The sequence below is a fragment of the Adiantum capillus-veneris genome, chromosome 17, assembly GCF_014529385.1.
Source record: "Adiantum capillus-veneris isolate H3 chromosome 17, ASM1452938v2, whole genome shotgun sequence".
Lineage (NCBI taxonomy): Eukaryota > Viridiplantae > Streptophyta > Polypodiopsida > Polypodiales > Pteridaceae > Adiantum > Adiantum capillus-veneris.
Window position 1 is genome coordinate 81,345,205 of NC_140947.1, and position 16,982 is coordinate 81,362,186.

A 16,982-nucleotide genomic window follows, 5' to 3' on the forward strand; every position below is an offset into this window, starting at 1 on the left:
TTAGGGAGAGCTTGCTGAGGACATCAGGGGAAAGACAGTCTCAGAGACGAATCACAGAGTTCTTTACACCAGACAGAGGAGAGCCAACGGAGCAGTCATTACAGCAGATCTCAGAGCCTACTCATACTAGAGGTACACTGCTTGACAGAGCCACTGAACTTGGCAGATCCAGACGTTCACGACCTCGGGGGCTCTCCCACTACCGACGAAGGTTGCAATAGAAGATACAGATCACTCTAGCTCGACATGCAAGACGCCCAACCAGAGTTCTGACCATGGAGGAGGTCGATGAGATCCGACAGCGACCGATGAGAGATTTCACCTGAAACCCCCCCCCCCCCCCCCCCCCCTTCCTTATTTCCTTTCTCCTTAGTGTTTAGTGTTAGTTCTTTGGAACTTGGTAACTTTGTAATTTCCGTACTCAGACATGGTATCAGATTCACCAATTGTAACTTTTTGGTCTCATAGGTCATTTTGGCCTTTTGAAGACGTTAATATAACATTTCATTTCATTTCTCTCTCTCTCTCTCTCTCTCTCTCTCTCTCTCTCTCTCTCTCTCTCTCTCTGCCTGAGGCGCCAGCCAGCCCATCGCGTGAGTTCACAGCGTCAGCCATCGCGTTTAGCCACTGCAGGTTGGGGCAGCAGAACCCCATCAGTACTCAGCAATGTTACTAAACACGAGCAGAACTGAGGGCTTGCGCAACAGGGGCTGTTATGATTGAGGTCATGAGCGCTTCATCAGTTTGCAAGTCCCGTACGAAGGCAACCTTCATGCTTACAAACAAGCGGATAACACAAGTGGAAAGGGGGATGAAGGAATGGAAAGCGGAGATGGAAAGATGGTCACGGAAGGAGAAGGCCAACCTTCTTCAAATGTTCCTCAACGAAGGCACACAATGGAAGAAGAAGAAAGAGGACCTGCACGTAGAGATACAAGCACTTAAGTCAAATTCACAAGCACTCAAAGAAGAGGTCTCAGCCCTCAAGCGAGAGCTTGCTGATAGAGCAAGCAATGGACTAGAGGAAGGTGAATTCCAGCCCTCAGTGATAGACGAAATCAAGGTCATCAAGGAATAGGTACGGATGATCAAAGAGGAAGAGAAACAGAATGGGACATAGACGTCTTCGTGGGTGGATGTAATCACGAAGACACAGAAGAAGGAAGATGAGGCCGAGAAATGGATAGAAGTCGCTAAGAAAGGGAAATGGAAAGAAACCACATCTATCCCCACTCCTACAATCATCAACATGACTTTAGCAGAAGAGCAACGAAGGAAGACTAGAGCTCTACACATACGAATAACCGGTCTAAAAGACCGAGATGATGTGGAAGGGGAAGTCAAAGAACTTCTCCACATGATGGGTAGTGAGGCTACTCATACAAAGGCATGGAGGGTGGGGAAGAAGACACAAGGAAATGGGGAGACTTCAAAGGAAAGAGCTCTAATCATGCGCTTGCCATCCATGGAGGCAAAGAAGGACTTCTTGAAGAAGCATCCTACACTAAAGAAAACGGGCATATTCCTTGGGGATGACCTCACACTCGCACAGCTTGCTCATATGAAATCGGGTTATGCCCAAGATAATGACAACTCGAGAGAAGGGGAAAGTGGCCTTCTACAGGCATGGACTTGTGGTTATTCTGGAGAAGCGCCCCACATGACGGTGTGAGACCGTGGGACCACACTCAGAGTGGCTACATGGAATTGTAATGGATCTTTGCGCCTTGATTAGGGGCCTTTGAGGATAGTTTCACAGGGAGAGACATCATTTTCTACTCTCAGACGCATCACGCCCCGAGGCAGTCCATGCCCCATGTGAGCGGATACAGATGAGAGACAACTTGCAGACAGGAGACTCGATCAGAGCACAGAGGACGAGGTTCAGGAGGAGTGGCAGTCTTATTCAGGGAGGAGCTACAGTCTCTGATACATATAGCTCGGAGGGATGAGCATGCTAGGTACATGTGGGTGAGACTGAAGGCAGAGACAGGCAGATATCTCTACATCGCTATTTCTCCTAGTACGTCAGTATATGCATCACCTAGAGGACAATTTTCCTTCTCTATTTTGGATGATGATATATGGGAGTTTTCCAGAGATAGCGACATTATTATCTTGGGGGATTTCACTACTAGGATGTCCATCACCAGACAGTATTCTATGATACCTCAGAGGAGTTGATGCGAGAGCTTGATATTACAGAAATGGGCCTGTCTACATTATCACAAGATGAGGAGACACTGAGTATGGCAGATACTTGATTGATATGGGGACTGCACATGGATTGGCCATTTTGAATGGCCTACAAAAATTCCCTGTCAGCAGGTGGTTTTACATGCTTTCCACATCGGCATGGCGCTAGTACAATGGATTATGTTAATGGCTCCGCCAAGACTCATTCCTTCCTTTCAGGATTTCATGGTGGGAACTAAGCCGGTTGGGGTAGCAGTCGATCATACTATCTTGCCTTTCACTCTATCGTTCCACTTCAACACAGCTCCATTGGGAGGGGCCTCCACACATACTTCGTATACCTTCACGATGGAGACGGATCCCGTGTACACTGATGAGATATACAGGCAGCTATGCACTCAGGAGCCAGGACGACCACTAGATAAGCTCACGCAGATTCTGACAAAGACGCTCCATGATGCAGCATCAGAGGCATATCCCCAAAGCCAACCTACACGCAAACGTCTGGGAGCATGCCTCAGAACAATTGGTATGATGAGGAGTGTAGAGAGACGAGGATCAGATTACAAAGAGAGGTGCTCATGGGTACTACTACACATAGACAGTCACTGATTGTCTTTCGCCGCCTAGAGCGACGAAAGAAGAGGGCTTACCTACCTTAATTAGAGCGTGATCTGTATCAGCTGTTTATGAGTCGAGACTCTAGTGAGGCATGGAGGCTTTTCAATGAGCACTCTCCACCGCCAGCCATCACTTCCACAGAGACATGGGGGGAATATGCTACATCTCTCTATACAGCATCAGGGCAGCCACCTTTGCCTGACCCTCCAAAGGCATGCGCAAAAACATGTACTTTCTTTATTGCTAAGAGGTAAGGAAATCCATTGACAAGATGAAGACAGGAAGAGCACAGGATCATGATGGTCTGGTAGCAGAGCACTTTATCCATGCCAGAGATATGATTGCAGAGCCTCTTGCTATGATGTTTAATAGAGCCATGTATGAGGGTTTCCCTGAGACTTGGAGTATGTCCACTATTGTGCCTATCTTCAAGTCGGGAGATCCTATGCTTCCCGGGAATTACCGAACCATCATGGTTGGTCACACTCTGGCTAGGCTATATGCATCAATTCTTGAGCATGAGTTGACTGGATGGGCAGAGAGAGAGCGCATACGGGTAGCAGGACAGGCAGGGTTCAGGAGAGGTTTCTCCACAACCAGATTTTGACACTCAGAGCCATTATTGAGGAGGATAGACACCATGGCAGGAGGATATATTGTAGCTTTGTGATTTCCGCAAAGCCTTTGATACAGTGCCACGAGCCAGACTCATACGCAGATTGCAAGATGTGGGGGTGCCCACAGAGCTGATATGGGGGATCTTAGCTTTATACAGTGGTAGGACAGGCTCAGGGCATGTCCGACATGATTCACTCCACCATTGGGGGGATCTTAGCTTTATACAGACAGTGGTAGGACAGGTACGCACTACTCAGGGCATGTCCGACATGATTCACTCCACCATTGGGGTGAAGCAGGGTTGTCCCCCATCTCGGACTCTCTTTGGGATATATGTAGATGAGTTTTCAAATTATGTACATACAGAGGGTGAAAGAGGTGCTCAGCTTGCAGGGACATGGATTCCATTGCTATTATATGTTGATGATATTGTGTTGATCTCCGATTCTCCAGAAGGGATGCAACGACATTTGGATGCATTGCATGTATTTGCACGGGACAGTGGATTGTCTGTGAACCTTGGTAAGACCAAGGTAATGGTGTTTAACACCACCACGCAGTGGGTGAGGAGGTCCGCCCCCACTTTTACATATGGCCGAGAGACTGTGGAGTATGCAGATACATACACTTATCTTGGGGCGGTTTTCAATGATCCAGTATTTTCCCTAAGGCGTGCAGCAGATACGCAATTGACCAGAGCCTATGCAGCATTGGGGAGACTTGAGAGGATATGCCTCTGGTGCCTCTGGTGTTGTTATGCTGTGGGGGTTTTACCAAAAATCTAAAGTTCCACATTTAGTAAAACTTGTTGAGTTGTTCAAGGTGAGTAGATCCATCACCACGTCATCACCCGACCGGGAAAAAGAAAAAAAAGGCCCTGGGTTGTTTGACCGTTCTAATTCCACGTTTGGTGTCCATTTTTGCAAATTCTAAACGGAAAGGTGGAAATAAGTTGCACTACGAAAGTCCTAAAAAATGACAAGTTAGTGCTCAAAATAGCATTTTTACATAACGAACTTAGCCTTCTGAAAAATAAAAGTCACTTAATCAACAGACGCATTCATGCAACCATTGGATGCTTCTACACATGAATACCTAATGCTCAAGCATTTCCAAAACAACACTCAGTGCAAGTCACCATGCATTTCTTACTGTGTGTGTTTAAGGTAGATTCCATCCATTCCCTACACTTGTATCCATCTATGTCTCTCTTCCAATAAGGTAAGAGGATAAAGTCCTTCATGCTTTTCAAGCATGTCAATGGCCATTCATACTTCCCCACTTAGAGATAGAAGTATGTCTAATCAATCATGGTCTTGTAGACGCATGAACACATGTCCAATCATGTATTGTTTGGATTGGAAAGACATATATAATCCATGTGGAAAGGGGCATCTTTCTTTTGCGCAAGCAAGACCTGTGAGAAATAAGGAGAACAGCCACGTCGAACCATGCCTTTCTCTAACAAGTCATTTACATGCTTCATGATTTCTTCGCGCTAGGAGGCACTCACACGATAGGCAACTTGATTGGGAGTTGAGATACCTAGAATAAGATCTATTTATGATCTTCTAGTCTTTTAGATGGAAGCTCATATGAAATAGACTCACTAAAACAATCACTGAATTGTTTTACAAGATTCATATGTTTAACATTTTCAGCACTTTCAGGTTCAATTTCTTTTGCAAACACCAAGTAACTGCACAAAAAACTTTTCATTGCTTTCTTGATTTGCACAAGACCAACAAGAGGATAGAGTTTCCTCCAACTCCTACATCAATCACAACATTCTTTCCTTTGTAAGTAAGGTTACGCTTGTTTGCATCTTTGTCATAAACAAGAATTGCCTTGACCTTGTGTATCCAAGGCATGCCCAACATCACATCACAACCTTGAGTGGGAATTATAAGAAATTCCATATGATCCAGATATCCACCAATCTGTATCCTCAATGGATCCGTCACAAGTGCCACTTGTGCTTGTTGTCCAAAGAGAGTATCTACAATTGTCAACATACCTTTGTCTTCATAAACTTCAACAATCTGCGGACTCTCTTGGTCACTAGAGACCATTATAGATTTAAGATCATCCATTGTATCCACAAATAAAAGTTGTTCAAAAACACCTGTAATATACTAACTATCCTCTAGCAACCCAATATTCTTAAAACCTGTTTGTACATTATGTACATACTAAAGTGCGCTTCTCTTCAATTCTTCAAGTTATGTAAAGGATACTGATCCATTTCCTATCAACCCAAGAAAACCTGTGGGAAAATTTTCATGCATAGTTGGATCAGGCGAGAGCCTATTATCCTTTGTACCACTGCACTCTCGCTTTTTTTCTTTTTGGGCAAAAAAAGAGATCCTTCCATTAGGCTACAAACCACCTGTACGAAAGAGGGCTACAACAAAAACATGGAGAGACTCTCCCAGTGAGAAAAAGTATGTACAATGAGGGCAGGCTAGATCACGAGATGGGAGGAGAAAAAAGCCACACTGGTGGCCGATAGTGCCATTTAGGCGCACCCTGAATCATGGTGAAGAAAGACCTCGGGCGCCATAGTCGCAAGAAAGCCTCTCGACGCTCCTGCACGGTCGGAGCTGCCCTGAAGTCTCTCAAACTGACCCCTAAGTGTGTGTATTAGCTCAAGCAAAATCACCACTCCTAAGGGATGAGCTATGTGGCAAACTATAGGGTAGGTCAACCCTTTTGGATCACTATCATCCAGCTAGTGGAAGCCAACTCAAAGTGGAGTGCTGGGCCTGTGAGAGTGGACCAAGCTGCAGCACCCCAAGCATATTGTCGGGCTGTAGAGAGGCCTTGCATCAGCCAGAGAACACGAAGCCAAACCTGTTGTGCTATGGGGCAATCCCACAAACAATGTCGCTGACTCTCCAGAGGATGGGCACTAGCTGCACATGCTGTCGAGAAGCCGCTATGTACCAACCAACTCCCTACTGTTGTAGCCCTGTGCGCTACAAGCCACTAAAACATAGTAACTCTCCTCGGTTACTTGCTATTCCACAACAGCTCCCAAAAACCTGACAAGAACTCAATTGTGAGACCCTCCTCCTGCCAGTGAATTGTTGCAACTGGGTGAGCCTCTCTCTATGCTATATTTACGAGCAAGCCCTAACCGCAATGAGGACCTCCAAGCGCCATCCATCTAGGAGTTGGGGCCTCAAGAGGGGTGTGCCACTCGGCTAGTATAGCCTCCGTAATATTGGTTAATCTATGACAGTAGTCTAGATAATAAACATACTCTCATGAAGAAGTTTGTTGAGAGATGGTTCGATCCATATATTGTCAAGCATGTGCACATCGATGCCACTTACACCTTATGTGAGCTTGATAGGACAGAACTAAAGGTTCCTGTTGTTGCTGGAAAAAAGATCAAAATGCTCAAAAGAAGGTATGACAGTGAAACATTTGATGCCAATGAAGATGAAGACTCAGATTTGCCAGAAGGAGATGATTATGAGGAGGAAGTAGACAATGTTCAAGTATGGAACATACCGGAAAATGTGCACGTTTAGAGAGGGTGGGTGTCGTGCAGTAGCGCGTACATAATGGGAACGGGTGATGAGCACCGAGATACATGTGATTTGATGCATGGGAACATTCTCCATCGTGTACATATGCACGCATAATATATAAGGTTAAATTATATACCTCATATAATAAATTATTCCGAAAGTCATTTTCTTACTTCACCTTATTCTCTTTATGATATCTAATCCTCATGTATATATAGTATAAGCTCATAAAGTCACTGCACTAGCTTGTCTTTTTCCTACCATGCATCATTTTGTTAATTCATATCAATCCTCTTATTAACTTTAGTCCAAGGCTCCATGACATGCTTACATCCACCATGATGCGTTTACTTTTGGAAGCAAATGAAAACTTAAGCAAACCTAAGACTTCTAAAGCTAGAAGCATCTAAGAGAAAAGAACAAGTGGCAAGAAAAAGACTTCTAGCAGGACAAGTGGAAAGAAGAAGACTTTTAAAAAGACAAGTGTCATCACCAACAATGAGATATTTTGAGATAAAATTTTGGAAAAGAAAATAGACAATTGTTGCTCATGTTCTTCACAAGGTTAAGACTTGTGACACAAGTAGCTCAACACTTGTTTGAATGCTACCAAATATCTTCTTTTTCAAGAGGCAACTTCACCTATAAATAGGACCCTTCTTCTTGCACTTGGGCATCGTATCGTATGAAGACAAGCTCTAATCTCCCAAGCACACTTCCATCGTATCAAACCAAGCCAAGCTCCTCCAACCTATCAAGCCAAGCTCCTCCACTCTCTCAAGCCAAGCTCTTCCACTCCATCAAGCCAAGCTCATACTACTATCATCATGTACTACTCTTGTCCTCACAATTAACATTGTAAACTCTCAAATGCTATATATAATCATCTCTTATCAATAAAAGCCTTATTGCTGATGGTTAAAGAAATGTGTTAAAGGGAATCTCTTCTTGGTCCTTCATCAAATTGGCATCAAGCTTGCACTCCTTATATCTCGCTCGAGTTTGTGCGGGAGTTGCATGCTATGATTTTCTTCTTTTCTTTTCCAATCTTTATCTTTTTTTGTGCTTAGTACTTAGAAGTCTCTTATCTGCTTACTTGCCTTGAAGCATCTAGAGGAACAACCCGAGTGGATAAAATTTTCATTCCTTTCGCTTAAACAATCCCGTAGAATGAAAGTATTAGCCATAAACCCACTTCCGATTATTATTAGTGTTTCTCTTTGAGCTTGAACAGATGTGGGAAATTCTTCTTGCTCTTAAGAGTTGAGCCTATGCTTTGTTTCGCTATGAACTAAGAAGATTTATATACACACCTTATCCCAATTGCTAGGCAGAATATATAAATCATTGCGAGCACTAAACTGCAATTTCAAACGCCAATCCGTAGTATGATTGGGTCATAAAGGCTAGCTGTCATTAACGTATCATTAACCCCTTTTATCCTTCCCATGATCAGATATGAACTGAGCTTTGACGTTGATGTCTTCATTTTTGTCTTGTTTTGAGTGAGGGGTTTTGTGTATAAGTGTGTGCGAGAGAGTGAAGCTCTTGTGGCTGCACTCAAAGTTTTTACCATCAACTATTGAGTTTCAACCTATCAAAGTCTCTTGCAATTCCTCGCAAACTCCCACAGCTAGAGGCCTCGCGCTTTCCTTGGCAAGAACGCCAACTTTCCGACACCGCAAGTTTGAAGGCGGTCTACATCCACTTTTGAAGCCTCTTATGCATGTCGCAAAGAAGGAAAATTTAAAGGATTACATGGAGTCAGCATTGAACGCGGAAGCTTGTGATATGAAGCGGACGCTGAAGCGAAAGAGTTCATCTATGAATGAATGGTCATCAAAGAAAGCGAAGATTGACGAGACTCAAGAAAAGAATTCTTCAACATCTACTAAACCCTCAAGTTCTAAAGATCAGCCCAGGCAAAAAAGACCAGCCTACAACAAGTTGTCAAAGGAGGAAATGGAGAGACAAATCATGAAGGCAGGTGTTTTGAATGCGATGGCAAAGGACATGTGGCATGGGAGTGTAAAAAGAAGAAAAGAAACAAGAAAAATGTAGGTGAGCCAACCAAACCAAAGGTTTTTACCAAAATTGATATCCTAGTTCCTGAATGCAGTACTCATGCTAAAGTATTAAAAGCCTCACAAGAGCGGGCACAACCCACAAAGAAACCCTCACTCACAAGTTCACGATAAACACAGGAGATGACCTCCAAAACTCTAACAGTCATAAATTCTTCCTCCGAGTACTAATCAACCTCTTGTCCTACTAGACGAGTTGACATACTAGACCAATCGACCTCCGGACCTACTAGACCAATTTGGACCTGCTAGACTTGATCAACCTCTTAACCTGCTAGACTAGTCGAACAGCTAGACTTCCCTCGAATAGTTGACCTGCTAGACTAGTCGACTTGCACTAGCAACCTAGTCTACTAGATGAACACTTCCAATTGGGCTAGTTATGCAACCAGCTTATATGAGCGAGGTAGAGAGACTTCAATTGAGGTCTCATCAGGCCTACCAAAAATGAGAGCACCTATAGTAGGAAAACTATGCCGTGCTCTCTAGTGTGGGTGCTCCTCAATGCAATATACAAGGAATTTCACTCAATGGCACATAGCAAGAAAAACTCAAAGACTAATGGACAACTAAAATGAAATACAACAAGACAATGAACTAGAAGTAGAAAAAGCACAATAGACCCCAAAACTCAATATGAGCCTAGCTGCTCTCAATGTATCGAGTATAGACTAGCTGCTAGTAGCACGCACAGCTCCAGACCAAGTGCTCATAAGATACAATGGGAGTGTCGAGGCTCAAACCGTGCAAGGAAAGTGCTGTGACTGTGACTAGACTATAGACCCCAAGTATGACCCATCAGAGACCCAGATTCACAAATATACAACAGCTACATCACATCCATAGCTACTCAGAAAAATCTTCAAGAGACATCTACACGTCTAGACTGAGCGGGAAGTGATAGGCTAGCCACAGTGTTGACTCAGCTACCACTCCTACGTGTCGACCACCAAGCACCTCCAGTCAACTAAAACGCCGCCAATGACCCTAGGGCCTGGTCCATCAGCCAAGTGACCGCCCAAGTGTAAATCTAGACCAACTATAACTACTAACTGCCTGTCCAGCACATGTGACATTGGATCCTAGCTACAATTGCTATGGATTTTACCTTTGACCTCCCGAAGACTTAGGGTGGGCATGTTGGCATCCAGACTATAGTGGATAGCTTCAGCAAACAGGCCCACTTTATACCAATGAAGAAGACACTGAAGACCAATCACTTGGCTAAAGAATTTATTGCACAGATCTTCAGATTTCATGGGATGCCAAAGTCTATTGTATCACGCAGAGACCCCAGGTTTACAAGTTTTTTTGGGAGAGCCATTTGCGAGAATTTGCATACAACACTCAGGTTCTCTTTGTCGTTTCCTGCACAGATAGGTGGGCAGTTGAAGATTACCGACTCACTGGTGTTAAGACTTGTTGTAGTGCTATATATCTGATTAAAAGTCTGAGTGGGACAAGTATTTGCCATTCGTCTGCTGGAAAGGCACTGCTTCATATAGACAAGGGTGGCAAGAAGGTTCTACCTATCTTGTGCACCAACAAGGACAAGATCTTTCAGGCAGATCACTTTGTTGAGGATCTAGCGACATCTTTTGCCAAGGTTAAGGAGACTTTGTAGAAGTCTCAAGACAAGCATAAGAAAGCAGCACATAAGCAACGACGCGACTTGCACTTGAAGACTTAGCCCAGATTGCGGAAGATGAGGAAAAGAAGCGGCTACTATGGACCTTTCTAGAGCTTAGAGAAGATTAAAGACGTATACTTTGCCAGATCATTGGAGGATTCACAATGCTTTTCATGTGAGTATAGCTACTATGACCTTTAAAGGATAGGTGTCAAAGGATTTGGAGCCAGAGGAGCAGCCAGGTCAAAGAGATAAGAGGAAATCCCTCAACCTATGCACACCCTAGCATGCAAGGAAAGGAAAGTGAAGGGAAAGCTGGCTTGGAAATTCTTGGTCGAGTTCATGAACTACACTACTTTTGATGCCAAGTGGGTGGAGGAGGAGGACTGGGCAGATACATCTCAGTTGTTAGAGCTTTACCTTGAGGCTTTTGGAATTGGCATCAAACTCTGCAAAAGTGCAGGTCAATTCAATCGTTGAGTCTCATAAAGTGCTTGCTGCACAAAAGGGAGCCGTTCCACTAACTTGTCACAGATCAACACACATTGATAATAAAGTAAACCAATTTTTTCTTTGGTATTTTGGGGGTGGTACTCTGTCTGGTGACTACTATATACTGTTTCAAACTTGTATGTTTGTTTGCGTATGTGAGGTAGAATATCTCCAGCCGTTATGTTCTCAGAGGTGAGATGCTGATGAATCTAGTGCATCAAGACATCTATTAGAGATCGGCGAGGCCTGGTTGTGATGTCTCGATAAATTAAGCCTGATCAATGATTGCAAGTGATTGGAACAGAACCACGAGCCCGGGGCAGGCTTGGAAATCGCAGCCCAAATGACAAGCCGCACGGCCAAGTGCTGATGTGGCGGGTACAGACTACTTGATGTAGCAGGTGTAAGGATTGCTGGCATGGTGGCTCTTACGGATTTGCTGATGCGGCAGTTTTAACATTGGGGATGCTTTTTGACATCTACTAATGATAGCAGATGATTTTAGTGCTTTAGAGCACTATTTAAAAGTAGCTTGTAAAGCTCTTTGCTTTTGGGGTCGGTGCTTTTAAATATGAGGCCATGTTAGCCATTTGACACAAATTTATGTGGGTGGGCTCACACTGGCAGTTGTATACAAGTAGCTTGATCATTAAAACAAAGTAGTACCAAAAGGAGCCCTTGTTACACTTCCGAGTGGGAAACTCCGCCCCATTGTGTCTCGTCTACACTGTTCTCTTACCATTTAAGTTTCAGTCAGTTTGTGGTATTGTTGCATTATTTTACCACCTTGTCACATGACTTGTCAGTTTGATGTTGCCTCCCCCATAGAAACTACGACCCTTTGAAAGTTACTCCCAAGGACACTGTCACCTATGATCTTACATAGTCAATTGACTCTCAAGTCTCCTCTAAATGTAAATTGCAGTTGTCATCTGGTTACCCATGCGTAGCTTTGGTTACACCAAGGTTCATTGTAAGATCTCCATCCACACAAAAGGGCTGCACTGCATCCAGATATTGTCATAATCCCTTCAAAAAGTCTGTAATAAGCACGACGACATCTGCATGCAGCATAAAATAGGGATGGGCATCGACACCCCAGCTAGACTCGTCCCCTGGGCCCCCATGCTTTTCCTTCCTATGTAATCTTACTTGTGCTCACTCATCTCCAGAGGGTATAGTTCAGTGAGTTTTCATGCCACTTGGGAGCGGAGCCCTAATTTGAAGGATTTTTAGGACCTGTCACCCTTCTCCATTACTTGCTTGGCGATCAGAATGGAGGGCAAGGGCAACATATGAGTGCATCCAGACACTTAAGTCATCAATGTTAGAACATATGCATAAGGAGGCTGGTACTTTGCTACCAAACAACCACACTTTGTCACTCGCTTCATCTTCTCCAATTATGGTGTCCAAAGAAATTGCAAGCTAGCACGTTATGTGCTTCAAAGACCTACCTCTGTCATAAGCTACTGAAAGAGTAGAAAAAAATTTAACAACAGGCAAGCAATACAGATGTCTTTGAGCAATGTAAGTAAACACCACATATCAGGGAACACGACGAATAATAAGGACACTATGACCTAGCCCCATAGTTAGAAAGCAACCTTGCACAGCCAACTGGACTTGCTTAACAAAATCGATTTGACTGCTTACATCCTGAAGGTTAACTTGAAGCATCTACAAAACCCAGACAATATCAATCAGCTTGCCATATCTATTACAAGACAGGATAGACTAGAATGTCCATATGCAAGCACAAAAAGTCGGCATGGCACCAAAAGCGAAATAAGCATTTGAAATATGCAAGAACATGATAAGAATGTGCAAGAGATTTCTACAACCCTGCTCATGGAGGGCTTCGTGATCTTATTCATGTTCCCATCTTCAAAGCTTTCTGAATTAGTTTTAGAGGTCACACATATAAACAGTTCTAAGAAATTTCATGGGATAACTGTGAGTGTTCCTTAGTAACTCATGTAGTATAGGCTAGGGGCGAAAACGAGGTTGCATTATGTAAGCGTATTTTACCAATGTACCCATACCCACCACTTGTCTCGACCATCGAGTTACGGTTTACCATCCCCCCCCCCCCCCTGCCCCCAAAAAAAAGGCTATTCACAAGGTCAAAAGAAGTGGAGACACAAGGTGGCATGCCTGTGACAAGCCAGCTGAAGTGGCAAAAAGCTAGACAATATCCATGGTTGTAAGAAGTAAGATTTGTGAAATCACCTCGACAAATATGACAATCAATTCATGAGCCATGTTTGGAACGTGCAACAATGACAAAATGATTACCTGAAGGCCTCCTGAAATCACATGGACATGAGAATCTATAAATCCTGGGACTACAAAACTTCCATGTAAGTCCTCATAACGAGTGTTTGGGCCAATATTTGTCTGCACGTACAATTAATGTTTGAGAAGAGCATAAATCTTAATCCTCAGATCTCAAACAAGGAGACATAGCAACATACAACAATGCCTCTTGCAAAGTCCATGGAATTGTTACTTTATGTAGTATTGATAAAAGCTCGGTCTAGTAAGGTCATTTATGATTTAACATATCATCTTGAAATGTGAAACATCAATCATACATCCATATATAGAAAAATTGAAGGACCCAAGGCACCAAGATAAGTTTTAATAACTACAAGTGCACAACACCTCCCTTGACTCATCTCTAGATCAATCTTGTACACAAAAATATTATTACTTGAAACAAGTTGCAATTATTTCAAATTCAAAACTAAATATCTTCAAATCTTCTCCTGAGTGAATTGACACATCTACAGAGAGAAACAAACACTTTTCTATCAGACTAGGAAATAGCAAACACATTGCAGGTCTCTTATTGGGAGTGAGAGAGAGGATCGAAGTGCTTGAAAATGCTATACGATACATAAATCAAGGCTTTAATTGAGCTGCGACCTTTTCACACTCGCCGGACACGTTCACTTATAAAGGTTTTTAACAGTTGGGTTAAACATTTTTAGGACTTCCTTACCGGGTGTCAACCACCTGAAGAAGATTATCAGCACAAGAAAACTTATTGAACTGACTTCTTGAAAACGCTTCTTGAGATAGGTAAAGATGTGGGCTTCTGATTGGGTCCCACTGGAATGGTACTTACAAACTTGCAAGTCAAGTTAAATGGCAAGCTATATATGCATACGCCCTTATAGAGCGCCTATGATACCCAGTGGCCAACAAAACTTTGTACTCCCTTAGGGCTGATAGGAGGTGGCACGCCCCATTATCACAATAACCTTATCAGGATCAAGGGCTAGCCCTTTGGCAAAGACCACAAGACTAAGGAGAGTACCTTGAGTCTCCAAAAAATGAAACTTGTTCGGGTTGCAAGCTTCCCAACACTTGTGGAAGATCTTTGCTAAAGGTGTTCCTAGAAACTTTCAAGTGTAATAGAACATTGGGCACTTGTGAAGCTAGAGAAGCCATCCACAAAAACTGTAAGTTAGCAGCAGCGGGACAAATACAACATATGCTACCTCGTTACAAGCAGAGAGGCATTCTTTAGACCATAAGGTATCTTTTGTATTTGAAGGTACCCCAACATCCTCCAACACACCCTCACAGAAGGCGTTGGGTAACCCATCCTTGATGATTGCTTTGTTGAGTGCAGGGAAATCAAGGCACACCCATATCTTGTTCGCCTACTTCTGGGGGGCAATGAACGTGGGAGAGAGCACTTCGAGTGTTCATCTTGGCTTCCTCCAGCTTCTTATTTGACTGCAACAGCATACTTTCCATTCAGCTCGTAGGCCTTCCCCGGACAAGATGGGTGCCTCCTACTAAAGGAACGGTATGCATGCCCAACTCTCTAGAATGCCTTCGAAATCCTGGTCTTACAGGCACACATTTTTGTAAGATGAAAGAAACTGCCTGCTCAAGTAGCACTCGCCCCATAACATGCTGCCAGAAAAATAGGCCTCAGGTTGTGCTCAGAGCTGAGATTGTATTCCTTCATTGGGTCCTAGACGAAGGGGAACATCGTCAGGGGCCGCAGCAGAAGATCTTAAGGCATTTGTGTCATGTGCCGGGGTCGTGTCAATGTTGAGCTCTTAAGGCATTTGTGTCATATGTCGAGGTCTGTCAATGTTGAGCTTCACAAACTTAGGCTGTAGCCCGCCCTCGAGTAGCTCATCCAGTGGGAAGTCTTCAAGAGCACCTTCACCTTAGGCGGAGGGGCGGTGGTTTAGTTTGTAGGTGGCACTGGAGTACGTCTGGCTATGGGTGACTTCTTTCTACGACGGTGGTTGGTGATCGGCTCTCCTAGCCCGAAAGACTCAACCTCAACCTCGGTACCAGAGTCACCCTTGGGACCAAAGTGAGAGCCAGCAAGTGGTGCACTAAAACCAACCTCAGACTCTTAGGTGTTGTAAGAGTTGGAATCAGCACTGAAATCTAGCTCAAAAATAAAATCTTGCAGTTGCGGGGAAACCTTTTCTACTATGGCCAATGGCACCACCATCCCGTGATTGGCTAATGTGACCGACAAAGGTGCTAGGCTACTTGGGTGCATGCCATGATCCATCATAGTAAACTCTTGCCTTACTTTGATGCCTCAACTGCCATCCACAATAACCCATGTGAATTGATTGCCTAGGATGGAAACTGAGAGACGGTGGCTAGGATAATCTGAAAGAGGTGCCGAAGATGAGCCATCCAACATGTCTGCGACTGCCTAAGGGGAAGGTGCCCGCCACTAGTTTCTATACATGGTGGAAGGAGAATGAATGTGTCAGTGCTAAGGTGCCACTCCAAAATGTAGGGTCGAGACGTAAAAGCTCATAGGGCGACACTTGCTCGTAGGTATCGTTAAGAATCTTCCTTGCTGGATTCTCAGTGTGCTCAGGAAAGGAACCATCTGTAGTAGCCGTAGCAGGCATATACTGCAGGTCATGAAGGGCACTCACAAAAGCTTCATGTGCCTGCTACTTGAGAGGTTGCACTAGCTTTGCCTTGAGAGGGGTCTCTGGGCTGACATATAGAGGAGGATATCCTGGGATCCCTAAGCTGGGTCTGACAGACTAATACCAAGAGCAGCCATTTGAGCTCTTGTCAAAACGCCACAAGTATTTGATAGGGCTAATTATTCCTTGGGTGACACACATGAACAGAGGTCGAAGATTAACCGAATCATGTTAATGGGAAAAGTGAACTCTATGCTTTTGGTAGGACTGTTGGAGGCAGAAGCTCTAGTCTTTGGGCAATCTCTTGTGAAATGGTCCTCGGACTCTGGGCAATGTTGACATGGGGGTGCACCTTCAAGTAGAGGGCATTGCCCTTGGTAGTGTTCGTACTCCCTACATCTGTAACATCGATTAGAAGAGTGGTTGGGAGGACGAGGAGGGTGAGGATTTTCTGGTACGGAAGCAGAGGTAGGCATGGGTGGAGGTGAGGTGCATTGCATGCAAGTGGTAGCAATCTGGGAGCGGTGTTGATGCAAGATGGCCATGTGGTAGCTTATGTGAAAGCCTCTCTTCTTCTAAAGTGAAAAAGCATTGCACAGGTGTATGAGAAGGAGCTCTTAGTTGATGCATGCCTTGAGTTCAAGGAAACATTAACTCTATAGTGCACACTAATCATCAAAGTTTGCGATTTTTCTCATCTCAACCGAGATTGTCCGACAAGCAGATGCGATGAGAAAATTTGTTGTCGTAGTTTCATTCCTTGATTGTCTACATTGAGGGCAAGAAGAATGTGATTGCAGATGCTCTATCTTGCAAGCCATAGATTTGTGTCATCACGACCATATTCCATCGTGAGTATGATGATATG

The 16,982-nt window shown here is 44.0% G+C and overlaps 1 protein-coding gene across 4 annotated transcripts in view; it reads right to left on the bottom strand.

The window, feature by feature from the left end:
* LAF3 (Amidohydrolase family) overlaps positions 1-16,982 on the bottom strand; it is a 168,569-nt gene that overhangs the window by 110,622 nt on the left and 40,965 nt on the right. For all 4 annotated transcript variants that reach the window (XM_086487083.1, XM_086487080.1, XM_086487082.1 and 1 more), the window contains 2 exons: positions 13,479-13,580; positions 12,788-12,860 (listed from right to left, as the gene is read on the bottom strand). In XM_086487083.1, coding sequence (XP_086343209.1) covers positions 12,788-12,860 — 73 coding nt within the window. In that variant the 5' untranslated portion in view covers positions 13,479-13,580. The remainder of the gene's footprint in view (positions 1-12,787; positions 12,861-13,478; positions 13,581-16,982) is intronic.